The 27,121-nt window shown below is 48.1% G+C and overlaps 2 protein-coding genes across 2 annotated transcripts; one reads left to right on the forward strand and one right to left on the reverse strand.

Annotated features, from left to right (window-relative positions):
• Positions 1 to 3,115: 3,115 nt before the first annotated feature.
• Positions 3,116 to 8,702, forward strand: LOC135830051 (phostensin-like). Its single transcript, XM_065342433.1, has 3 exons — positions 3,116 to 4,380; positions 7,036 to 7,147; positions 7,976 to 8,702. Exons 1-3 carry the CDS (start codon positions 3,430 to 3,432, stop codon positions 8,263 to 8,265), a joined length of 1,353 nt encoding a protein of 450 aa, XP_065198505.1. The 5' UTR covers positions 3,116 to 3,429; the 3' UTR covers positions 8,266 to 8,702.
• A 207-nt stretch (positions 8,703 to 8,909) lies between these two features.
• On the reverse strand, positions 8,910 to 27,121 carry LOC135830049 (uncharacterized). Its single transcript, XM_065342432.1, has 15 exons — positions 26,287 to 27,121; positions 22,372 to 22,524; positions 21,584 to 21,847; positions 20,099 to 20,293; positions 18,871 to 19,104; positions 18,106 to 18,231; positions 17,478 to 17,554; positions 16,716 to 16,811; positions 15,643 to 15,820; positions 14,457 to 14,687; positions 12,684 to 12,779; positions 12,017 to 12,280; positions 11,158 to 11,735; positions 10,467 to 10,613; positions 8,910 to 9,702 (listed from the first exon to the last, which is right to left on the reverse strand). Exons 1-15 carry the CDS (start codon positions 26,494 to 26,496, stop codon positions 9,432 to 9,434), a joined length of 3,120 nt encoding a protein of 1,039 aa, XP_065198504.1. The 5' UTR covers positions 26,497 to 27,121; the 3' UTR covers positions 8,910 to 9,431.

The following is a 27,121-nucleotide window of genomic DNA, read 5'->3' on the forward strand; positions in this document are numbered from 1 at the left end:
TCTCGCTCTCTCTCTCACACACACACACACACACACACACACACACACACACACACACACACATTCTCTCCTGTCTTATTATTATTTGTCCGTTTTTACATCCTAACTGACCTACATGCAAGTTACTTGTAAACACTCAGGGAAAAGTTGCCTTACTCTAGGACAAGTACATGATTGTGCACGCTGCAGCGCTGAGGCAACTCGTGAGTGCAAGACCACACGCAAACACCCTACAGCCTACAGGTCTTCGTAAAACTGCAGGACGTGTCACGCAGGCGGTGATCATGATGATGTCAGGTGAAACCTCAGTACCTGTCCTGAAAAGGCACCATTGTTGCGGTTATAAAACCAATAGTATGACTATGGACAGTACTGAACTCTATAGTAATGTATTCGTCAGTAGCATACTATTATAGCACTAAAGTAAAAAGCCAGGTATTGAAGGCGAGTAATGGCAGGCTCCATTCCAAGGCTGCGGCCGTCTCACTTACGGGTTGCGAGCGGACGCATCACTTGTGCAAGATCGACGTGGTCCAGACACTGAGACGGGAGGATAGCTCACTAGTATGAAGGTCCCTGTCTTGTCTGAGTAACCAGATAGCGTTACATGTACAGCGAAATCTGTCAATGCGACCACTCGGATAAGGCGACCACCTGTCCTAGAAGACCACTGAAACCAGGTCAAAGGGAAGCTTTTTACAGTCAAATGACCCTAGATAAAGAGACCACCTGGTAACAGAGACCATTCTTTGAAGGTGCATTGAGCGGTCGCCCTAGACAGGTTTCACTATAGCTTGTAGCTTGTACCCTGATGACCAGACAATCAGACACTGCAATGGCTTTTCCGCCCTCTTCACGGATAACTACCGATTGGTACGTGTAGTGTTACAGCACCATAGCGAGAGTGGAGAGGGAATTGCCTTGGTGATCATTCACTCATAATATTATGACTTCTAGTGCTGCCTCTGCAGCCCCCTGCCTACATTAACCGCACACCTTGCTCACAACCTCCTGCCCACACCAGCCACTCATTGTTCGCTACCAGTACACTGCTAGCCCTGTCACTGCCTCTACAGCTCCCTGCCTACAACAGCCACACACCCTGTAAACAGCCTCCTCCCTAAAACACCACCGCTAACCCTGAAACCAGCCCCCACACGCACAGCTTTCCAGACTTGATTGCCCTTGTTGTCCTATGACTTCTAATACAGTACAACCTGTGACTAACGACCACCCCTTTGGGCCAGAGAACGCGGTCTTTAGTGGCAGGTGGCCCTTAGTTAGAGGTTTGCACCGCATAATCATAGGGAATGTGAGACCGTCCGTATCCATGGCATGCCTGGTGAAGTGGTCTGTAGTACCAGGCTGGTCGCTAGTCACGGTGGTCTTTAGCTACAGGTTTTACTGTAGTACCAGGCTGGTCGCTAGTCACGGTGGTCTTTAGTTACAGGTTTTACTGTAGTACCAGGCTGGTCGCTAGTCACGGTGGTCTTTAGTTACAGGTTTTACTCTACATGTAAATGTACAACAATGTATAATTTTTTTCTGGGGTGACGGCCTCCTTCACAACGCTGTATAATAAGTACATGTACATGTACTGGCATGCCTCAACCCGCATTGAATGACATACATGTACATGTACATGTACATGTACATGTATGTGCCCGCTCGCCATTCGGTATTGACTCGTAGGCATTGGCGGATAATGCTCGAAAAGGTGGCAGATTCTGCTCGAAAAGCAGTGAAATTGGCAGAACCATACAAACCTTATGGCGGGCAATCCCTCGAATTCTGCTCCATTTCTTTAGCCACATACCAAACATGCATGAAACTTACCTGAAAAAGTACCGAATTCTGCCAATTTGTCTGCCAGCATAATCCGCAAAGGCCTACAATGTACTTCCAGCCAGGAAGGGTCAAGGTTCAAGGTTGAACCTTCCAAGCTGGAAAGCTGTTGGTTTGCGCACCGGAGATGTGTTAGAGCTAGCACTCAGGTCGTTGAATGTCTCAGTAGCCTGTCTGTTTTGTGCCCTGTAATGCTAATAGAGCCATAAACAGTATTATTACAATGAACTTTATGAACTTTATAAAGGCTTTTAACGCAGTCTGGACAGTGTCCGGAATCCGGATGGCTGGATGGTCGCTACACGCGTGTGACGTAAACATCCACGGGCACTTTTACACTATCACCATGCAGTTTCTGACAGTCCGTGACTCGATGAAGCCGGGTGATGCTGCATCGGGCAAGGGCAAGTGCCGTGGCCCGTGGAGGCATGACTGATTTGTTGCCAAGGGTGCTTGTCCAGCGCTTCTAACACCAATGCGTCGTTGTGGCCTACTGGTAAGGTTCCAATCCAGGCTTACATTAAAAGTACAAAAGTACACAAAGTCATTATGTTTCATTCACGGGCTTGAGGTATTCAAACAGCAAACGTCTGAAGAAAAATAATGGCTACCACCACCTGGACTCGAACCAGGGACCTTCAATTTATAATCATCATGGTTGTAAACGTTTCTTCAGTACTTCTCCTTACTCTTCGATCCGCCGTGTACATGATTGTAGGCTGGACCTGTCACCACGGCAATGGCAATGCTACATATCACTGTACAATCATGTACCTGGAAATCTGATATACATGTACATGTACTAGCCCTGAAAACAACTACGTAAGTCGTTACGCTCCTCAAAATCACCATGATCATGACTGTAACACGACACTGATGCGTGGGCTGTCCAACAGTCAACACGGAGACTGATCTAGATAAGTAGATCTATGTACAGACACTGCACCCGGCTATCCGCACAACCGTAATCTTTGTGGAGACGCCGCGGCGCTCCTATGCTGGGTGGACCCTCGTATCGCGTCGTGGACGTGTGCTTGCGGACACACAGGAGACATATCGTGCATGCACGCATACCAACCGATCCGCGGCCGCAGACCTCATGCCATGGTCCCAGATCGGGACTCGGTCTGCAGACCAGCCAAGGCAAGGGTTGCATGCCATCAAACATTTAGGTTCCAAGTCCGCAAACTCAGCTGTTGATGTGGATCTACAGTCAGTGCACACACAGCCGCAGATCAACTGGTCAAGTCACCCGGCCCACACGATGGTCGTCGTGTCACTCTCAAACTCAAAGTAAAATTCTAAAAGACAATTTAGTGAGCTAGCTACCTAAACCCTCGATTCAAACCCCTATAATAGATCAGATTATTGCCTAAAATAACCGTGAATGTGCGGTGCTCTGCGATATTCTGGCACCACAATCCGAGAGTTGGGAGATCCACGCGCTTGTCGCTCAACACAGTGGTTTCGCTAGTGAATGGGGCACGCGAAAAGGAGGTGACCGTATATTGCTTGACTTGAATCAGCGCAAATCTTTCGGCGTCTATTCTATTTCCTACGTTCGCTCCCGGGTTAGTAATCGATATGGGTGACGTACCGGCGTGGAAGAAAGCAATCCTAGAGAAGAAGAAGCAGAAGGATGAGCAGGACGAGCGCAAGCGCAAGGAGGATGAGGCGAAGCTCTCTCAGCTGCCAGCATGGAAGCGCAGCTTACTTCTGCGAAAGCAAGAGCAGGACACGTCGTCTGGAAAGGCCAGCCCGCCTCTCAACCGGTCCGGATTCGCTGCCAAGCGGAAGGACTCGCTGCTGCGTGAACACGAGAACGAGCGCAAACAGATCGGTTCGGAAGAGAAAGCCTCGGCGCCTGCGACTGCGTCAGTGACGAACAGTAAGCCTCTGGGAGCAACTTCGCCAGCATCAGCAGCACCTGCCGCACGGGTTTCCACGACCTCCAGTCCACCGGCTGTGGACACCTCGGCTCGCGACAGAGCCAGCTCCGTAGGCTCTGACGATGGAACGGGAGAAGACGGTCGGCCCAAAACAAACGTCAAACAATTACTTGGAATGTTCGGCAAGCAAAAGTCAAAAGAACAGGACAGCAGCAGCAATACGCCCGCTGCCAAGGGTCCTGCAACTGTGGAAAAGAAACGACCTGGCAGTTTGAGTTCACCCGTAACACCAACACCACCAGCTGCCACTAAATCACCAGCCAGCAGTGCTCAATCCCAGCTAGCATCTTCCCAAGCCACACAGCCAACACAGAAGGACACACGGAGAAGCACTCTCAGTCGACCGCCAGCATCCAAAGACAAGCCCGACGGTGGACTGCCCATGTCTCTCGGCAGTATCGGCGGCGGCGAAGAAGAAGAAGATGACGTCGTTACCAACATTGATGACATCGTCCTGGACGCTACCAAGGTATCTGCGTACCAGTCACCGAAACGGCTGGCTGGGGTGGAAAGTCTGCCAACATCGCCGTCACGGGTGAAGAAGACCGGCTCTATTCTGATCAGTCATCCGCGTGCTCTAGCAAAGGTAAGACAGCATTGTGCAGTAGAGAGAACCCATGGTGTCTAGGCATTGGCGGATAATGCTCGAAAAGGTGGCAGATTCTGCTCGAAAAGCAGTGAAATTGGCAGCACCATACAAACCTTATGGCGGGCAATTCCTCGAATTCTGCTCCATTTCTTTATCCACAGACCAAACATGCATGAAACTTACCAGAAAAAGTACCGAATTCTGCCAATTTTTCTGCCGGCATTATCCGCATATGCCTATTGGTGTCACACACGGTTCGCCCAGTACAAACATGGTCATACCACTTTTCGTCCAGGATGATCCGCCCAATTCATCCAAAACGCAATAAAATAGGGATGAAAACGTGCCCTGTTTACCGAAAAACCAAAAACAATTCCCGGCGGGGACACCCCGCACAGCAGTCGCACTATTCCCCGCTGCTCTGTGACAACCCTGGAAAGTGTGGTGCTGCTTACGGAATTCAGAGGTTAATCCGATCGAGTCTAGGATGGGCCGGGCGCTGTGCGGCCCTATACTTGTGAACTCTGGGGTGTGAACTGGTGCAGGGCACAACGTGACTGGCACGGGTGAACTGGTGCAGGGCACAACGTGACTGGCACGGGTGGTACTGTCCATGGAAACTTAGCACATCCAACCAGTATACTGGGTTAGGATCGTGTTTTTATGATCATGCTGTTCACTAGTTATACATGTACATTGTATGTGCCCAGAGAAAGTCTGAGTCCTGACCAGCTCATACGCACATGCACACACATACATGTACATGCACGAGTATACATTATGTCATATGCACGTGCACGCGTGCACACACACACACACACACATACACACATACATTCTGTCCTGTCCTGAACTTTGCCGTAAAACGGTCCCATGACCCCTGAACGAGGGCCCGACAGGCAGGTTGAGTGAGTACTGTACACAGAACACTCAGTAGCCTAGCATCCAGCACAAAGACATTTACACATATGCACACATACGAATGCACACATCCACGTACACACACTCATGCAAACACGAATGCACACACACACACACACACACACACACACACACACACACACACACACACACACACGTGAATCCATGCACACACGACGGGAGTGTTCCAGCACCTGGAGCCATTCATGGTTCTATCTGTACATGTATGTTTGAAGAGCGTGTGTCCCGTGTGATGCATGGTAATCAATCCGTACTGGCTTAACACCTCCAAACGGCTTTACACTCTTCACAATGCTACCTTATGTGTATTCGGCCTTTCGCATTTCCTTTCCTTAGTCAAAATGCAATGTTGGAAAGCCTTGGCAATACTTCCGCTTCTGTCATGAAAGTCTTGTCTCTGTTCCATTGTGGGAATCCAACCACCAATTTCACTCATCTGTGCACAACTGGCGAATGAAAGTACAGAGCTGCTCGATGAAATATGATCGCGTGAATCAACCCCTGCACTGTGCACCAGTTCGCCATCCCAGTGTTCGCAGGTCTAGCGCTACCCAGCGTTCAATGTGACATTGACTCGCGTGATTGGATTTCAGTGAGCAGCACAAACAATGCTCAGTAAAACCTGTGACTAATGACTACTCCTTGGCGCCAGAGAAAGCGGTCTTTAGTGGCAGGTGGTCCTTAGTTAGAGGTTTGCAGCACACACAACCATAATTGAATGTGAGACCGTCCGTGCCTGGCGAAGCGGTCTGTAGTACCAGGCTGGTCGCTAGTCACAGTGGTCTTTAGTTACAGGTTTTACTGTAGTACCAGGCTGGTCGCTAGTCACAGTGGTCTTTAGTTACAGGTTTTACTGTAGTACCAGGCTGGTCGCTAGTCACGGTGGTCTTTAGTTACAGGTTTTACTGTAGTACCAGGCTGGTCGCTAGTCACGGTGGTCTTTAGTTACAGGTTTTACTGTAGTACCAGGCTGGTTGCTAGTCACGGTGGTCTTTAGTTACAGGTTTTACTGTAGTACCAGGCTGGTTGCTAGTCACGGTGGTCTTTAGTTACAGGTTTTACTGTAGTACCAGGCTGGTCGCTAGTCACGGTGGTCTTTAGTTACAGGTTTTACTGTAGTACCAGGCTGGTCGCTAGTCACAGTGGTCTTTAGTTACAGGTTTTACTGGACTTAGACACTGTTCATCAGAGGAAGAAAAGGTTAGAGGTGCTGCTCAACCACAGTAAAACCTGTCAAGGCGAGCACTCGGATAAGGCGACCACCTGTCCAAGAAAACAACTGAAACCAGGATCAAGGGATGCTATTTCCAGTCAAATGACGCTGGATAAGGAGTAGTGGTATGCACGGGTGGTCGGGTACCCGTGCTACCCGTGAGGACCTCGGGTAGACGGGTACAGAATAGTACCCGAAAACCCGAAGTCGCAGATGACATCATGTACCGTGAGTGCATGTGTACAAATTCATGTTATACTCCGCATGTCTACCCAGTGTGTAAGGGAAGGGGTGCATTGTGGTGTTTCCATGGAAACATTACCCGATCGGGTACCCGTACTAACCGTGGAAACTACCCGAACCTGATTTTCGAAGAAAATGCTACCCAACTCAGCCTTAATAAGGAGGCCCCCTGGTAACAGAGACCACGTTTGAAGGTCCCTTGAACGGTCGTCTTCACTGTGCGTTAATTCACTGACATGTTTCTCTCTGCGCAGGGCAACCGGGCGGTATCATTCGACGAGATCAACCTGGAAACGGTGCACACGTTCGAGAGAACTACCAGCTCTGATGAAGAAGAGGAGGAGGAGGAAGAGGTCCCAGACAGAGGTAAACATCAACCATATAATTATTAGACAATGACATCATCATTACCGGTATAAGCCATTGGCATAGAGTGCTATCACAAATCTGGTTTGTTACGCTACAGTATAATTATGTGCAGCATACACAATGACCTCATTTACAGAATCTTTCTAGACCCTGCCAGAATCTCCGGGCTGGTTGTTATTGCACGAATGCCTGGTTTTTGCTCCACAATGCGCTTATATCAGTACACAAGCACACCCGGAATGCTTGCCTCCCTCCATTTGTTGACACATCCCGTGGCAGTCGAGTTCACCACAACAAACTGCTCCAAGGCTCCGGCTCGTCCACCCATCGACAAACGCTCGTAGTGTTGTCAAAAGGATCCTTGATCATGCACAGCCTCTCAATGCACACTAACACACTTTGGATTGTAACGTTAATGCACTCTGAAGAAACGGTCAGCTAGTGATGAGGTCTGATTATCTGATGCTGTTCCCTTGCAAGCCTGAAGAGAACGAATTTGCCGGAACATGAGAATTGATCAAACGAGTTCAATACTAGTACAGAGTGAGTGCGAAAGAGCATGTCTGCTCTAAACTGTCCTTTTCCTCGTTTCTTTTTGTTCTCCAACTGTTTTCCAGTAGGGCTGTGTTAATAGTACAAAAAAAAACAAAAAAAAACACATCTGACTGTTCAAAATCTGGTTTAGTTGGTGGACTCGATCGCATCACTTGTGCCCACAATTTCCATGTTACAATAATATAAAAACTGCTTCCTATGGATGAAACTACAGGAATCCTCACCACTTTTACTACGGTGTTCCCTTTGTTTGCGTGTTCTATGTTTCAGGCCCACCAGCGCCGGGCTCCGGAGGTCTTCGTTCAGTACCGTCCATCGCTACCCAGAAGGGCGGCGGCAGCGGGGCAGTGAGCGGCTTCCAGGCATTCCAGCCCAAGTCACTGTCGGACAAGGCGGAGGAGCCGGCAGCGGCCGATGTAGAAGTGCCTTCGTGGCGCCAACAAGCGGCCGCAACGCCAACCAAGAAAGCCGAGCCCAAGGTCGACGACACCCCGGACATGGCTCGACAAGCCGACTTGGTCGTCGAGGACATAGAGGATGCTCCAGCGTTGCTGTGGTAAACGAAACACAGCTCCAAACCTCTCGCAAATTCTCATGAACTGCTGCAATGTGTTGTGACCTGGAGACTGGAATTGTCATTTACTACAACAGCGGGTGCCTCAATTCAGCCAGCACCCCCTGCAGTATTTATTGGTGGCTCTTGGGGTGAACGATTTTATTTTCAAAGTAGAAATTCTTGACCATATTCCATGACGAAGGTCATTTTTTCTCATGTTTCCGGCATTGCATTGTGAAGAGCCAGACCGAGAACTGGGAATAACAATTCTATTTACGTGTGTTTAAAAAAAAATCAAATTTATCTATAATTATTTTATTCAGTTTTGTACATAGAATCAAAATTTATAGTTCTCCTTGCATTGTGCATGTACATAAGGATATTCATCTATTCGTTGAAAAAGGACGAGTTTTCTCCTATGGTACGTTAGGAGTGTCATGACTTGGCACAGTTCGGTAGCCGGGTGTCAAGGAAGTGAGGCAGATTGAACGTAGATACACGCGAAGTCTTTCGTTATTCATTTTTCTGTGTGGCGGTATTATGTAACTCGCTTGGTATGTACTGTACCCTGATAAGACATGCATGATATCCCGCTGAGTACAGCACAGTGACAAGTGCACGCTTTCTCAACGGTAAATCGATACAAAATTCGGCACATGATGCTTCTGTGAGCACAGAATTTTACTTCTGGACTCATGCGGCAAATATTACATTAGAAAATCAAATACTGCCTGAGAATGCTGCTCAAGATATGATAACTATCATCAAGGAACACATCCTGAAATTCTGACAAGGAAATATTGCGTTCTATGAGTATGGTTCAGGCAAATGCACTCGCCTGGCTGAAATAATTAAAGTTTTTTAGAATCTGGCCAGCGTATCGATTCAAGAAAATTATTACTGAATTATTGAAGTACATCTGTGTGAAAAGAATCTTGTTAAAAGGTAGTAGTGTCCGTCCATCACCACTATGACCATCCCACCATCAATACCATGAAGGTGCAACACTTGGAGATACTAGTAACGTATTGTCAGCCTCAAATCACGGGCTGCGCTAAAACTCGGTGTCCGTGTAGCGTAATTCAGCCGGCCCTACCTCGCTTGTATCCTTATAAAAGTGGGTTGTTTGTAGATTGGGTATTGTCAGCCTCAAATCATGGGCTGCCCCGGCTAAAACTCGGTGTCCGTGTAGCGTATTTCAGCCGGTCCTATCTCGCTTGTGTCGTTATACACGTAGGTTGTCTGTAGATTGACACCGTCGGGGAGATCAAAACTCGTGCTCGTCGACACCGGCTCGCTGAAGCCGGCGTCCGACGGCAGTATTGTCGTTTCGGTACGCGTGTCCGTGTTGTCAATGGCAACACTTGCTGTTCCACCATCGCCGAGCGTTGCGTCTGTTTCATCCGCTGCTGTCTCTCCGAGAAGGGACTGGATATTGCCTCTGTGCAGCACGCATTATAACAGCAACAAACAGGAAAATCAATGGAACTGCCCATGCAATGGCCACGAGAAACCAACATAAAATGTCTTTGTTTTCAATTTTCTCAATTTATATACCAAACTGAAAACGAGTTTCTGAAATTTTAGGCGATCCAAATTTCAGGCATGAGGGCAAAAGAACAGGCTGGGCGAACAGACATTTTAGGTACAGAGAGGAGGAGGATGTCTACAGCACTGGGAGAAGCAGTTCCCAATGTTTGAATAGTTTACAGATGCATAGATTCGTCTCAGGGGCATTCGTCTAATCGTCTCATCACAGTAAGATCAAGGTACTGTATAGCAGGAAATTTTCGGACGGAATTTATTTTCGTACGATTTCGTACACAGCCTATTTTGTACTAAAATTAATTCCGTATTAAAATTTGCTGTTATGTACACTATACATGTACACGCGTGCCGCATGCAAACACGTGCATTTAGCATGAAGCACTGTACGAAAATAAAATCTGTACGAAAGGTCGAAAATCGGCTTTGTCCGAAAATATTTCCGTCTGAAAATTTCCTGCTATACAGTATACTCGTTCTAACCGAATCTGTTGGCCTATTATGTTGGCGTGGTCGCAAAAGGGTAATAATCCGTTCTTGCCTAGACAACAGATGCATGATTTGCAAACTAGAAACAATGAAAATCTACGGTGATAGAAAGGAGAATAGCGCATATCACCAGGACGAAGCCGGTGCAATGATTTCGCCAAGTCAACTTACGTGCTCTCCGGCTGAATACGGAGACGTCGCTGTCGCACAGTGTCCACCAGTGCGTCGTGTGCCTCGCTGGCCTCACTCCTGTCATTGCTAGCCATATCCACACTGATGTCAGAGGGTTCAGCTAGGCCATCGCCTGCGTCAGTGACTCTGGAAAGCGAGGAAATACACACAAATACACATACACACAGACACAGACATGCATACACAAACACACGCAAACACAGACACAAACACAGGCACACACACAGACATACACATACAGGATTCTACATCTGGAACAGTGTATGTGGCACACGTGTGCATAAAGGGGTGGGGGGGGGGGGCACGTGAGTGCATGCGTGCGTGCATATGTATGTTTGCTGTGTGTGTGCGCGTGTGTGTGTGTGTGTGTGTGTTTTCAAGTCCACGATTTCAGGGGGTGTCGGCCGTTGGGCGGTTCAATAACCAATCGAGTCATCTTTCCAAGATTCCTTTTGAGTCTCTCTCCCCTCTCCGGGGGGGGGGGGGGGGGGGGACTCACGTGACCAGTTTTGGCAGTGAGCAACAAGTACAAGTACAAGTGTGTGTGTGTGTGTGTGTGTGTGTGTGTGTGTGTGTGTGTGTGTGTGTGTGACCATACGCTTATGTGCTCTGTGTGTGCCTGCGTGTGTGCGTGTGTAGCAATAGCATGTTATGTTGAACAATGGCTTACCCGTGCAGCGGCGTGGACGTGAACAGAGGTATATCCAGTGCAGCGCCGTCCAGTGTACCCGTTCTGTCCCCTTCCTGTCCCTGATGGCTCTGCACTATCTTACGCGGCGAGTCACGGCGCTCCACAAACGGGCTCTCCGCCTGTGCCTGGCGAGCAGAGGAGGGAGGCTTGAGCGCTTGGACGGCCGGGTGTACTAATGGCAAGTCTTTGCTGACACTTACTGGTGACAGTGAAGGCGGTAGTGGTGGGGCTTGAGGGATAGTCCCTCGTTTCGGCGCCATCTGAACCATGTGTATAGTGCTGGATGCTGTTGCTATGCCGACATCATTAGGGTGCTTCGGCTCGGTGTGACCAGCGACGTCGTACTCCCCGGCAATCGAGGCCGAGTCCGAGTCGGTTTCCAATTGCTCTATGCCCTCTAGTATTTCGTCCACTTCGTTCACGACCATCCGTTCATTGTACTGCAGTGTGCCGCCCCTGCTCGCTCTCTCGCCCATTGCCTGCTCGCTCTCGACGGCTAGCAGTGAGCCCAGTCTAGCATGCAGTTGGTCTTCAACGGCCAGTTGTTGAGAGGCCGTCTAGAACAGTGGCCAAATTGCATGCACATACGCACACACAAATGGACACACACACACTCACACACACACACATACACACACACACACACACACACACACACACACACACACACACACACACACACCGATACGGAACCACCTTCATGAGCCTCAGCAGCAACATACTTTCATCCTGAAACCTCTGCGGAAAGTCGATCGTTCGTGCAAATCTTTGTGAAAATCGTTGCAGTACCTAGAAATATGCTGACTGTATCCGGCTTTTAGTTGATCTTTGCACTTACCATTGGAACAATCATCTGGCTGTTTTGATGCGAGAGTGACGGGTTGCAGTCGATGCTGTCAGAGTCGTCCGTTTGGTACATGGCCGCTCGGCCCTCACCGTCCTCTCTCAGCGGACCGGGGGCGTCATCATCCTCAGAGCCATTATCATCATCATCATCAGCAGTGGTGATAGCGTGGCCAAACGTGGAAGTGCCAAATTGATAGTGATCTATGACGCCGCCGTTCTGAAGTGCTTCGCTGCTCCCACCTGCCAAATGCGAGTCCTGCACAAGGAGAATTACGCCATGCACAAATATTCATGAGTTGAGGGTGGCGAAGACAGGGATAGCATCTGAAGAAACATCTGACTGTCCACACATGTATACCATCATTGCAGCTAGGGCTGAGTCGGGTAGCATTTTCTCCGGGTATCGGGTTCGGGTAGTTTTTCACGGGTAGTACGGGTACCCTATCGGGTAATGTTTCCATGGTAACATCACAATGCACCACTTCCCTTACACACTGGGTAGACATGCGGAGTATTACATGAATCTGTACATGTGCACTGTACATGATGTCATCTGCGACTTTGGGTCTTCGGGTACTATTCTGTACCCGAAAAACCCGAGGTCCTCACGGGTAGCACGGGTACCCGACTACCCGTGCACACCACTTATTGCAACCTACCTTCATGGCTTGATACTCCACCGGTGCCACTAGCTTCTCAAACTCATCGATGTCTTTTGGCTGCACCACTGTTCGTATCGAGTTCAACAGACGTTTCTGCCACACACAGACACACAAATACACCATAAACATCGGACCTTGGTGAAAGTCATATTATTGTTTGGCTATGGCAGGCGTGCAAGCAAGGGTCTTCCCCTATGTTTATCATCATGTCTACTGTTCAGCTGTAGGGATGCATTTGCTGTGGTTTCGAAGCATTGGACACGTCAGGATGATTATTGCATACAGTACTGTAGGTCGCCGAAGAACTGGAGGTCAGCCTCCTAGCTTAGACCATTCCTATTCTCATGTACTACAGTCCATGCACAGTTGAGTCACCGTGTATACACTGGTATCAGGGGCGTCTGAAGGTATTTTAGTGTGGCACGGTCAGCCACCTGAAATACAAATTACTCGTGGGGGAGGGGTGGCCGAGCCGAAATGTTTGGAATTTGTTTGCCCAAATCAGTGCATTTTATTTATTCACAGGGTGACAGGGTGACTGGGCAAAAAGTGGTACGGTCAATACCGTAGTGACCGTACCGTGTCCGACGCCCCTGGGTATGCTGTGCTTGGTGAAATTCTAGGCTGTTCGTTCTTCGGTACTCCGACAGTGCTGTACGTGCACATGCTAGTCGTAACCGCAGTCAATCCTGCATATAACCACCTTCGATTGGGCACGAGAAAATTTTCGTTATTCGCGAGTCGTCGCTGTCCACCAGGTTCCAAGTATACAGTAAAATAGTCACCAGATCTGAGGGTCTGGGTCTGAGGGTCTGAGGGTTGCGTCGAAGACAGCAAATTGTTGGTATAGAGGCTGTGTGAAAGGAGTTTTCATGACGAGTCAGCGGAATTGCGGAACCGCTTTAGGGTGCTAAGAATACAACGGAACCGCTTATGGGTGGTAAGCATACAGCGGAACCGCTTATGGGCGCTAAGCATACAGCGGAACCGCTTATGGGTGGTAAGCATACAGCGGAACCGCTTATGGGCGCTAAGAATACAGCGGAACCGCTTATGGGTGGTAAGCATACAGCAGAACCGCTTACGGGCGCTAAGCATACAGCGGAACCGCATATGGGCGTTAAGCATACAGCGGAACCGCTTATGGACGTTAAGCATACAGCGGAACCGCTTACGGGTGGTAAGCATGAAGCGGGACCGCTTATGGGCACAAAGCATCCAGAGTGAGTCGCTTGTATCGCTGGCATTCGCTGCACCGCGACTTTGCCAAAGCATTTCAACTGGTGATGTAATCGCAGAATCTCTATACGCGAGGTCATCATTACCCCCCCCCCCCCCCTTTGTCCCTCCCATGCTTCTCCGTCTTGACCATTACTTTTCTTCTTTTCTTCTTTTATTCACCATGGTTGGTTAACACCCACATCTCCCGTACTGGCTGATTTTCTTCTCATGCCATGAGGTGTTGTCTATAATAATAATAATAATTCACGTGGTTGGCTGCAGTCGGCTTTGGTTTCGGTCACTAAACATTATGCCGCAACCAAGTTGTACACTGGATGCAGAAAGAATGCATGGAACTATAGGAGTTCTTGCTCCACATATACTGGCATACAGCGTAACATACACAATAGCGACTGCACACACCTTGAAGAACAGTTGGCTGCAGGTGGTTGTTTTGCTACCGGAAAAACGTTGCGCAAGAAATAATTTAAATTTACTGCGTGGACACACGCTATGTCGGGGGTTGCTACATCAGCTCAAGTCTCTCACCTTGCCCACGGTATCTAGCAGTATGATGAGCGCATTGACCAGCTGTCGCACTGTCAGCTTGTGCTCCCCGTACTCGTCCAGGTAGTAGTTCAGTGTCTCCAGCTCCACGCGAGACAGCTCGGCCTTCGCCTGCTGCGTGATGGAGGCCCGCGAGGACTGGTGAACGGCGTGCTGGAAGCCCTTGAACATGAGCTGTGTGCCAAAGCCTTGCTTGAAGACCGCCGACTCTTTCTGCAACACAGCCATCAGAAAAGAGAGAGAGAGAGCAGCAACATTCCGCCTACTACAGCATCACAACAACACATATTACTAGTGTGGTGATGGTTTGACAGCAGCATGAAATAAGGTGGAGGACACCGTGTTTTGGAAACAGTGACCTTTCTGCAACCATCCACACGGTTGGTAGATGTCAAACTATCAACACATTATGTAAACAAGAACAAGGTTTATCGAATGCTATACTACTGTAGCAGGTTCACTTATGCAACGATTTTCAAGCATACACTGATACATCGTTGAGAGAAAAAAAACACACTGATAAGACAAACTTCCGCTCCAGAAGAACTGCTATTCATAAGTCTATTGGAAAAATCACTGTGTAATCACTGTGTAATCACTGGGTATCAGATATGGATGAGAAGAACTCCCGTTATCCCGAACAAATACCGCCGGAACGTTAGTGTCCCGTCCAAAAAAGATTTGACTGTACAGTTTGCAGATCATGATACAAAGATACTGCTGTACCTAATAGTGCAGCTGACAGTCGGGTACCCATGTCGCCAGTAACCAAATGTTCAGTGACCCAGTCTTGAGAGAGAGTTTAGCAGCAAGAAGAAAAAAGTTAGAGGAGGTGTCCAGATTGGGTAAGTATTACTAAATATACTTCGTTTCACTCTAGTACTGAGTCATTCATAATTGTAAAATATAATAAAAAAACACATGGGAACGAGTCGCGAAGCAGCTATCCACTCAAGAGATATGTTAGAGCTAGGTCTCAGGTCGTGGAATGCCTCAGTAGCCTGTCAGTTGTGTGCCCTGTTATCGTTATCGCACTTTCTGACTGCTTATTGTCTTGTTACAGTCGTGGATAGTTGCTTCATAACTCGTTTCCATGTGTTTTTTCTTCAATTTTGCAATACTTAGCTTCCATAGTGCAAAGCAAAGCTGTTTGTCACAGCACACTTACATGCTTGATGCCAGATTTCCCCAGCTTTCTGTTGTTCAGCACGGGCTCTTGGCTGGCCACAAAGAGACCGCGTCTTGCCTTGGGTACTGCGGGGAACCTCTCCGGAACAGCGACTGGTTGCTCGCGTGCTGATGATGATGGCAGGGCTGAAGCGTGTTCATCTGGAGAGGCCAGGCTCCTGTTTGCAGAGAAAAGAGACCCGGAGAATGACTCTCTTACAGACTCTCGACTAGTTTTAACAAAGAAACGGCTTTACAATAGAACTCCCCTTATCTGGGCAGGTTAGGACCGGGCCCTGAACGTAATTAGGAAGTGGGAGATTGCTTTTCATGGTGCGCAATCATCGGGGCAAAAGATTCTAGCGCAAATATTGCCTCATGATCAAGTTGCAAATATATCGTCCTGCTCTCCCTCCCTCCCTCTCTCCCCCTCCCCCTCTGTGCAGCATTATCATGCAGGAGCGTGTGAAACCAATCTCCAGGGGCGTCGGACACGGTACGGTCACTACGGTATTGAGTGACTATTGACCGTACCACTTTTTGCCCCAGGTATCCCGGGAATCAATAAAATACCCTGATCTGGACTCTAAATTTCCAAAATTTTCGGCTCCGCCATCCCTTCCCCCACGAGTAAACTGTACTTCAGATGGCTGACCGTACCACACTAAAATACCTTCCGGCGCCCCTGATCTCGGATGGAGGGGTCTTTCTGTATTTTTTTTTTTTTTTTTTTTTTTTACAATGATCACAGCTCACAGGCAAAGACAAAAAATTGCATAGTGGGAGCATAGTGATGGTGAGGCTTTTGGCCCTCAGCCGACCTGAGGTTTCGACGTCATGGGGACATAAAAGTGGACCATGCCGATCAAAACTATGATGTACACCGTCCAGCATACTTGAATGGAGAGCTACATCCAGAATGTAAGCCTGGTTCGAATATTTGGAGTTTTAAAACTGCTTCGTTGCTTTTCTAAAAATTGTAGCAGAGAGACCGTTTTGATGGTGTATGATTGTGTGAGCTAGAGCCAAAGAATAGAATTACATAGAGAGGACAAAATTCTCGATCGGTCTTACTTGCGCTTATGCTTTCTGATGTTGTCGAACGGGATGATCGGCCTTTCCGGTACTTTGCCCAGTGAACGAAGCGTCATCACAAGCATCTCATTCTCCCTGAAACAAAAAAACATACCCAGAAATCACATGGAATTTGGAATGAGTGAATACCAATGTTCATCTCATGATGCCGAAAATCATATTGTCATGTCATCGAACCGTACCACAGTCCTGGCCCAAGATGTCCACAAAACAGGGGGGGGGGGAGCAAAACATTTTTCACAGTTCACGTGACACTCGGCTTGAGACCGAGCTTCCCACAACCCTAGGAACACCATCGCCCAAGGCGCAGAGGAAGCTCCTAAAGCAGTGGGAGATGTGTAGATCCGACCCACCACCAAATTGGGGAATGGAGATGGGGAACGAACAGGTGATAAACATGCCAATACTCTCCGCAGTTCAGTTCCTGATGCGAAAATTGAGACAGACATGTTTTAAAAGGTACAATATTGCCGTAATGTCCGAACGTAGAAAGCTACTCTTTTGAAAACAGCGGTCTTATATTTAGTTTGTCATCAAGAAATGGAAGACTTTTGTGAATTCCTTTACTACTTCACATCACGTGACATGGGTTTTGAAGACCCGGTTGTGCTTGAAGTAGAATTAGAATCCTGAACCTGTGCATCAAAAGTTCATGACTCAGGTAGGAGTAGGTATCGAATGACAATGATTGTCTCTATCTATTCGGCTATGGCTGATCTAGCCTGATTGTGGAGAACTTACCGTAACATTTCTGCAGCCTCGTTGTGAAGAATGTTGAGAAATGACACACCATTGACATCGATGATCTGGTCGCCAACCTGAGGAATAACATGAGAGACACAAAGCAAAGCTACTTCTGGCCATGGAAGATTTGGGAAATCATTTTATTGCTTTTCTACTAGCCAAATTGAAGGTATATTCCAGCCTAAAGAAGGCCAGAATTACATGTAGGATTTCTCAAAAACCAGGAAATTGGCTTCAAAATTGCAAGCAATCATGCACTTGAACAAAATCGTTGATTGGCGGATTTAGAAGGCGTTTTGGATATAGAAAGCACGGTGGTCACATGCATCTTCACTACAAAAGGTATTCTATCTGATATTACCCATGTATAAGTCTGTGACGTATGTTCCCGTATCATCCCTGCCAGATATACATGTATCTGTCGAGGGTGAACAAGACGAGATTTGTGCGCCCTTACTGACTACCGATGAGAAAGAGAACATGTTCTATCAAGACCATGCAGACCAACTGGAAGGACCGAAATGATGCACACCGCACACGCCCTTGCACTAAGAGTACTGGATCCACATCTATTAGGTTAACGTCTTCCGTATATAAATAATACGTTAAACACAAGTGTGCATACCTGGAGACCGTGTGAATGTGCCGTGCTGTTACGCTGCACCTGCGACACGTAGACACCGAGACCGTGTTCGGATCCGCCGCGGATAGTGATACCCAAACTGCGACTGTCTTCTTTCGCCATATTCAGCTGAAAGTAAGTGAAAGAGAAATGAAATCGATCAAAACACAAGAACAGGACGTGGCAAAATAACACAAAATGAAGTGAACGTGGCTATTGGCTACATTGGATCTTTCGTGTACTAAAGAAGGTCCCCTGCCCCATACATCAAACTGCAGAAATCTTTAGCACTGCTAATAAAGGAGAACTTGCCAATCCTAGCTAAGAGGTTGAAATGCCTGCGTGGGAATGGGAGCAATCATTCAATCACACATGCGCACACAGGCACATACGCATCCACAAATACACACACCTACCCGCACACACAAACACACAAACACACACACATACATACATACATACATACGTACGCACACACACACACACACACACACACACACACACACACACACACACACACACACACACACATATATATATATACGCACACAAACCCACAAACAAACATACACACACACACACATACACACACCCACACTTGTACTTATTGCTCACTGCTAAAACTGGCCACATGGGTCTCTCCTGGAGAGGGGGGAGAGACTCAAAAGGACACACACACACACAAACACGCACATACACTAACAAACACACATACACACACACATTTACCCCCCCCCCACACATACACATATTCACACACACACGTACCTTCTTCATATTGCTTCTCGGCAGGCTTGCATTGGGATGCAAGAGATCGATACCGGACCTGTACTCTGGCGGAGGTGATGTGGAACGGCCGTGTCTGTTCACCCAGGTAAAGTAGAGTACTGGCTGCTTGGATGAACCGTTTGCACCAGGACTTCCGACCATGCCATCTGGGTTAGCCGTGGCTAGGGGCAACACGGTCAGACGAATCTTTCTCACACTACCATCGGTTAGTACCTGTACAGACACAGTCAGAGCAAGTGGAAAAGTAGTGATGGAATTATCGTGTCCGTTTCCGAAGGGAACTCAAGACGACCGCTAACACCCGGTAAACCCTAGCGCCAGATGCAGCTCCTAACGGTGGTGGTGATGAGTGGGTGAGTCTCACAACCACTGGCACAAGTGCCAAGAAACCCCATTAGCCACATCCATGTACCCCTTGTGCCTGGCCACAAGTTCCCAGTTGACTGTGGATAGTAGCACGGCTGGAAGAACCGCTCCCAGTGATTTGAACACGGTAAATAAACAAAATAGAAATTCTGAGCTTGAAACTCTGAAAAGACTCTCTGGAGAAGATATTGAACCGACTCTGCTGGGATGATGGCTATACCATAGCTCAGTGGTTAGAGCATCGCTGGCCTCAAGCGAGGGTCCCTGGTGCGAGTCCTGCTGGTGACAGCCTTTCTCCTTCTTCAGACTTTTCCCTTTTCCATTCTCTCAACTTGTGAATAACATTATGAGACTCTGAGTTGAGGTAATATGTTCCTTTTTTTGTTTCACTGGATTTTCGCTTGAACACAGTGGATAGAACAATGTGCGCACTCTGGTTATAACCATAGCAGCAGAGGATGTGCTCCAAAAACGTTTTCCGTATCACTATCACCAAGAATACATAACCCCAAGAGTGTGCAATTTCAGCTATGGGGTCTGCGACGGCAGAACTTCACATCACGTGATGAACGCGTAGACATTATTTGCACTCTGTGCATGATAGATACAGGGTTGCACTTAACCCAGTTTTGGGTTCAACTCTCTTGTGGTGACTTTGCACCGTTTGCCAGCGTATCCGTTTTAACCATGTCACGTGATGTGAAGTTCTGCCGTCGCAGCACTGCATAGAGTTTGTACAGGAAGTTGCACACTCGTGTGGGTTATGTACTCTTTGGGCATCATCAGTGGATTCTCTGCTGACCAGAACACAGTGCGTGTGACAACATTCCAGTAGACATACCTCTATAGCATTCTCCTGCGTGATGCGCTCAAAACTGACGCCGTTCGCCTTGCGTATCACGTGGCCGACGCGGATACCCTTCTCGTATGCTTCACTGTCCTCGTCCACGGAGCACACGAATATTCCCAGGCCGTGATCTGATCCTCCACGGACCGAGAACCCCAGCAGACCCTCTACATCCGGTGATATTGTTATCTGCAGTATGGCAGATGAACACCAACACATCCATACCACCAGTATATGTGAAATCATTGATAGGGCTGAAACGATTATACCGATTACTCAGCAATTACATTGCTCTCGCATGTTTATTACTATTGTAATAAAGCATGGTTAGCACACAGTTAGTACTCTTGATTGCCATGTTAGAGTTGCTGTCTCTGAAACGCATGTTTACTGGGTAATTACTCGCTAGAAAAGATAATAGAATGAGTACTTTAGTTGCTATCAGCCTATCGGCTTGGAAAAGTACAAATTTTGACGACGAGAGGTAATGTTTCTACGGCTTGGAAAATTACAAATTTTGACGACGAGAGGTGTAATGTTGCTACCGTACATGCATTAATTGGATCGCGTCGAAACTGCCGTGTACTAGTGCAGTGCATCTTCGCTGCTTACGGTGTGGAGCTTGCAGTGCGGGGCAACAGTTCACGCGTATCATGCAATGAGTGCATGCCGGCAACTTTAGTGGCAACCGGCGAGAAAACTGTTTTGCTAGAAACTATGTACTTGAAATGGGAATGAAAGTGATTTCCAAAAATTTGATCCCGTGCCATGATTTTGTTGTGTGCACCATAAGGGAGTGAGAATATGGTGCTAAGCCGATCGCTAAGGTATCAGCTAAGCCACTAAGGAAATATCACGACAGTTTCAGCCCTATAAATCAAAGCACAACAAACGCCCAATGCATGCTACAAGACACAATACGGTACTTCCAAGTATCACCACGTTATCAGAATCCAGAGCTAAATTGTTCAAGATGCAAGTGGACGCTTTCTGCATCCTTATCGTGGAGTTGCATCATGACTAGAAAAGGTATAATCGATCAAGTTTCCTTGGTATAAAAATTGTTGAGCGTGTACAAAGGGTTTACTATTTGTTGTTGGCTGGCTACTAGGGTACCCGGCTCAGCACTCTGCTTGAAAACATATCACATTGCGTGTGACGGCAACACAAGTTATTGTTCAGGAGTTTTGGCATTGGCTGTAAATGGTGCTATCATGATGAAATTCACGGTTTCGGACTACAAATCTCTCATGCACGTCCCGCATCATGCATCTCACATTCTCACATTCCCATTTTACCTTAAAATATACTTCACTTCTTGACTCCTTTTCTTTTTAACTTCTTACTTTTTTCCTTGTTAGCCGTGGTTGGCTACAAAAACTCTGCAATCGCCACGCAAAGTGATCATTGGCTACCCTAGCCATCTATTGCTTGGAATAAAATAAAAATAAAAATAAATAAAACACACTTAGTTCCTACCTTGATTGGCTTGACTTTCTCCTGCCGGAAGCTGTTCGCCTCGCGGCTGAACCAGGACGCGGGCGAGTGCACCTGGCGCGAGGGCGAGTGGACTGGGCGCGAGGGCGCGGACGAGGTGTGCGAGCGCGGGCGTGGCTGCTCGCCAAACGCCGTGCTGGGCGAGACGGGACGGCTGGACGACGACGAGGACGCGGCGGCATTCGGCGGCCACAGTCGCTGCGTGATGACGAGCTTGTCGAATGTCGAGACTTCGCGTGACGGCACCTGTGTGTCAACAACACACAAGAAATAGAGTATACGAAAAGGATCGCTAAGTGACTCTTGGATGATCTGAGTTTAAAGATCAGACCCACTTTCAGTCTACATCTACATGTGGAAATAAAACCCACCAGGATATCTCAGTCTACAACTCGTGCCAAAGACAGGTTATATTTCCACGGTTAGCACGGGGGAGAGTCACACCAACTATTCTCACTCCAAGGAATGCCACCACCCTCAAGGATCAAAGTGCAGATGCAGCACCTATAACAGACTCAGAACATAGGGAGGTGTGTAGATCAGAACCACCACAAAGTGCAGGGTCACAGAACGAAAATTCCATCTGCTGCATCCACGCTACCTCCGTGCCTGGGCACAGAATCTCCATTGACTGCCCGTCGCAGCACGGTAGGAAGACTAGTTCAGCTACCAAGCAGACCAACTTCTATTTCCAAATCAAGGACTTAGACCAACCCACTATGCCGCCCTAGAACGTGGTGCCTGCCCTAACAAATGCCAATACTCTGTACCTCGTTTCTGATGGAGAGTATAGCTTGGCGCTTGGCTGGCGTGTCCAGTATGATCTTCAAGCTGTTGACTAGCTGCTCGAGACTGAGCTGTTTCCTCTTGTACTGCTTGAGCAGCGACGACAACTCTCTTTGCTCCTCACCCGTCATGTTCGTCTGCAGGGAACACAAACGATGTTTGATTAATATTCCCACTAGCATCAGCTATGCGCCAGGCACCTCAAGTGTTTGGGTTAGTGAGAAACGCTTAGTACTGCGCTCAATTACCACCACTACAGTCCTTGTAACAATTCCACTTAACGCAATTGTTTGGAATAGGAATTGTCCTCGCTGTGGTGATGGTGATGTGAGTGCAGAAATTTGCAGCGTCAACGATCTTTGTGTAGTGGTGGCGGCTGATCATAATACGAATTGGCTGCAGTGGAGCCTCGTTGTTCTAAAACATGTTTGGAATCGGAACTGACCATTGCTCATAAATCATTCTTCACTGACGGCAAGCAATGTAAGCGGTATCCTTTGGCCTCCTCATCATTTATATTAGTCACACTTCCCGACGCATTTGCTCTCTAGTTGGCCTCGTTTACCATGCAAGCAACACGGCTTCCATAACGTACTAGATAATCGCAACAACTCCTCCGTACAGTTAAAGTAAAACCTGTGACTAACGACCACCCCTTGGGGCCAGAGAAAGCGGTCTTTAGTGGCAGGTGGTCCTTAGTTGGAGGTTTGCACCGCACTACCATAATGTAATGAATGTGAGACCGTCCATGCCTGGCGAAGTGGTCTGTAGTACCAGGCTGGTCGCTAGTCACGGTGGTCTTTAGTTACAGGTTTTACTGTAGTACCAGGCTGGTCGCTAGTCACGGTGGTCTTTAGTTACAGGTTTTACTGTAGTACCAGGCTGGTCGCTAGTCACAGTGGTCTTTAGTTACAGGTTTTACTGTAGTACCAGGCTGGTCGCTAGTCACGGTGGTCTTTAGTTACAGGTTTTACTGTAGTACCAGGCTGGTCGCTAGTCACGGTGGTCTTTAGTTACAGTTTTACTGTAGTACCAGGCTGGTCGCTAGTCACGGTGGTCTTTAGTTACAGGTTTTACTGTAGTACCAGGCTGGTCGTTAGTCACGGTGGTCTGTAGTACCAGGCTGGTCGCTAGTCACGGTGATCTGTAGTACCAGGCTGGTCGCTAGTCACGGTGATCTGTAGTACCAGGCTGGTCGCTAGTCACGGTGGTCTGTAGTACCAGGCTGGTCGCTAGTCACGGTGATCTGTAGTACCAGGCTGGTCGCTAGTCACGGTGATCTGTAGTACCAGGCTGGTCGCTAGTCACGGTGGTCTGTAGTACCAGGCTGGTCGCTAGTCACGGTGGTCTGTAGTACCAGGCTGGTCGCTAGTCACAGTGGTCTGTAGTACCAGGCTGGTCGCTAGTCACGGTGGTCTGTAGTACCAGGCTGGTCGCTAGTCACGGTGGTCTGTAGTACCAGGCTGGTCGCTAGTCACGGTGGTCTGTAGTACCAGGCTGGTCGCTAGTCACGGTGATCTGTAGTACCAGGCTGGTCGCTAGTCACGGTGATCTGTAGTACCAGGCTGGTCGCTAGTCACGGTGATCTGTAGTACCAGGCTGGTCGCTAGTCACGGTGGTCTGTAGTACCAGGCTGGTCGCTAGTCACGGTGGTCTTTAGTTACAGGATTTACTGTACATAGATCATGCTGTTCTTATCACTGAAATTTCCATGAATATGGCATGGCAAGGATTTTTCAAAAGGGTTTTTGAATAGCCCTCCTTTAAAGGGGAAGTTAAGGCAAAAATTAAAATTTCACCAGTTGTAGTCTTCGGGGTGCTGAGTCGAATGGTCTTGGTCCGAGAAAGCTGAGACGCTCCCTTCCTACTTGAATCTCAATCGAACTCGCGCACTTCCACCGAAACTGGGTGACTGCGCCCTACTAGATGGGGATTTGTATGCAAAATGTCACTAAAAGCGCCATTTCGTTCTTATAAAAGCACGGATGACCGCGATTGGCCCATATGTTGTAGTCTTTTGGACGCTGAGTCGACTGGGTTCGGTCAGAAAAGGCTGCGATGCAGCGTTCGCCCCTAATTCCCAATCGAACATGGTTGAACAAGCGGTCACGTACTCCTGCGTACACCAGTCACCTGGTCACCGTGCCTGCAGGGTACAACTTACAGCCTGTTTTGACCTTTTTTGGGTGCAGTCCTGTCACTCGAGTTGAACCTTGGTGTGAAAGTTGTCGCCTGCTGGCGTGGTGACCAGGTGATTTGGGCACCCAGGAGCACGTGACCGCTTCTTCAACCATGTTTGATTGGGAATAAAGGAGGAACGCTGCATCGCAGCCTTTTCGGACCAAAACCAGTCGACTCAGCGTCCAAAAGACTACAACATATGGGCCAATCGCGGTCATCCGTGCTTTTATAAGAACGAAATGGCGCTTTTAGTGACATTTTGCATACAAATCCCCATCTCGTAGGGCGCAGTCACCCAGTTTCGGTGGAAGTGCGCGAGTTCGATTGGGATTCAAGTAGGAAGGGAGCGTCTCAGCTTTCTCGGACCAAGACCATTCGACTCAGCACCCCGAAGACTACAACTGGTGAAATTTTGATTTTTGCCTTAACTTCCCCTTTAAACAGAGAAGAACTGTGAAAATGAAGAAGTGCAATAGTGTGCTTTGAGGTGATGTAAGTGCTAACGTAATACTGGGTAGTAAGTTGCGTGATAACGTCATAGGAAAGATGGCCACTACCCTCTGGCTGGTAGTCGTGAGTCAGTCGCGTGTCAAGTCAAGTGGGGGCGGGAAAGCGTTAGATCCAGTATGGGAAGGCTATCAACTTTCTTACACAAAGGCACACAATGAAAACCTTGGCAAATTAATTCCGTTGTGACTCAGAGTTTCATGGCTGAACCAATCGTCAGACGGTTGTGCACGCTGCTCTGCCTGAATCAGGCATTGAGCACTTTTGCAGAACCAAAGCATATTGCCTCTGTGTATCAACTTTCTTAGACGTGCTAACATGCACAGAGAGTAAGTGCAAGAGACAGTATGTTTGTAAGGTGTCATGGACAGCCAGGTAGGTATACTGTTGGTGTAGATGCAAAGATCAAAGTGCCGGCTGAATAGTATTGCGGTGATAGTTCAGACCATCACCCCACTATTCAGTATGCCCGCTGAGAGAAATAGTTCAGTGTGCCAGTTCAGCGTGTTGGTTCATTGTCGTATTTCATTGTCACGGATATTTCGGTGCGCTATTTCACTCGGATATTTCAGTTTTTTTCGCAATTCAATGTGCCAGTCCAATGTGCTAGTTCATTGTGCTAGTTCAGTGCATCATTTCGGTGCGTCATTTCGGTGCATTTGCTCAGAATGCTATGGTCTATGATCAAATTATTTTGTGTACCTGTGTCTGCCGTGCCATACGTGTGCTTGATGTGTCAGTGTGATCTTGCACTTTATTTCACGTGCATGTTAGCCCCAATGTCGCCTCAAAGCATACGGCTGCACTATTTTCATTCTCACAGTGATACGCCTGTTTATAAAATGGAGTTCGGAGATTGAGTAAAACGGATAAATGGAGTTCTATCCAAATACTCCAGCCGTTTAGTACTCCTGGGACTTGCACTGACGACAACTGTAAAAATTATTTTCAAAACAGCTGTATGGAAGGTTTGGTGGATTTATCTACTGGAGCTGTGTTGTTGGTGTGGTGGAGGAGGTTGGCCAGAGAGTGAGTTTTGTCCAAATCATTTTCTCCTCCCATTGTAAACACTCTAATCAGTCAGTATTACAGTACTTGTGTAACCGCGCATGTTCCCACTTGTTTCATAACTGCGTTCAGAATGACACTAGCACACACGATCGGGTTCAACCACTGATTCATTCTCCAGTACGTAGACGGACTGTACATACCTGAGCATGTCGCTGGAGAGAGAACGCAGAGAAGCGCTTCGTGAGCTTCCGACTCGATGATAGGTCGCTATACGGCGAGCTGGCGCTGGATCCGCCGTATCCATTTGAACTAGTGTACCCGTTGATTCCTCCGGAGCGACCTGCGATAGGCGTGGAGCGATGCTCGATTTCCAACTCACGTTTTCGTTTCTGCCGCCGATTGGTAGCCATTGCACCCGGACTTGCTCAGCGGCAAAGGACACTAGAAGCACACCTTTGTGGCCGGCTCGCAACTGCCTTCTTCGGTTCTGACTTGCTGGATGTAATTCCGAGTGAGTGGTTCCAGTCAGTCACGACGCGATTTTCTTACCCAGGAATGTGGGTAACTGCAGGACCAGTCAACCGTCCCGTACAGCCACGCGGTAGGATAACGCTGGAGTAGCGAAATTTGCTCCGAGCGCCCGGTCTTCCAGAGAGGATATTGCAGCAACTTTCCAATAATAATTCCTCAGTGCAAGGTGAGGCACAACCCTCTCTGATAAGCACAGAGATACGACGGCCGGGTTAGTTTATCGTAGTCTCCAGCGCTTGACGGTGCCAATGAAGTCATTCAGATTGAGAGATCACTCCCCTTCGATGTCAGCAATCTCCATATGGCATATCACGGGCAACTCCTTCTGTGCTAAAATTTAAAACACTCTTCTACCGTCGACCTGCTTCGCGAACAAACATTTCTCTCCCTCGAGCAGAATGAGTCTCGGAATTCTGTGGCTTACGGGGAGCGAAGGAAATTCTTCGGACGGCTAGGAAGCTGTTCGGAACCATGTACCCCAAGAAAACGACCCAGAGCGGCGGA

This window comes from Sycon ciliatum, chromosome 13 (assembly GCF_964019385.1).
Source record: "Sycon ciliatum chromosome 13, ocSycCili1.1, whole genome shotgun sequence".
NCBI lineage: Eukaryota > Metazoa > Porifera > Calcarea > Leucosolenida > Sycettidae > Sycon > Sycon ciliatum.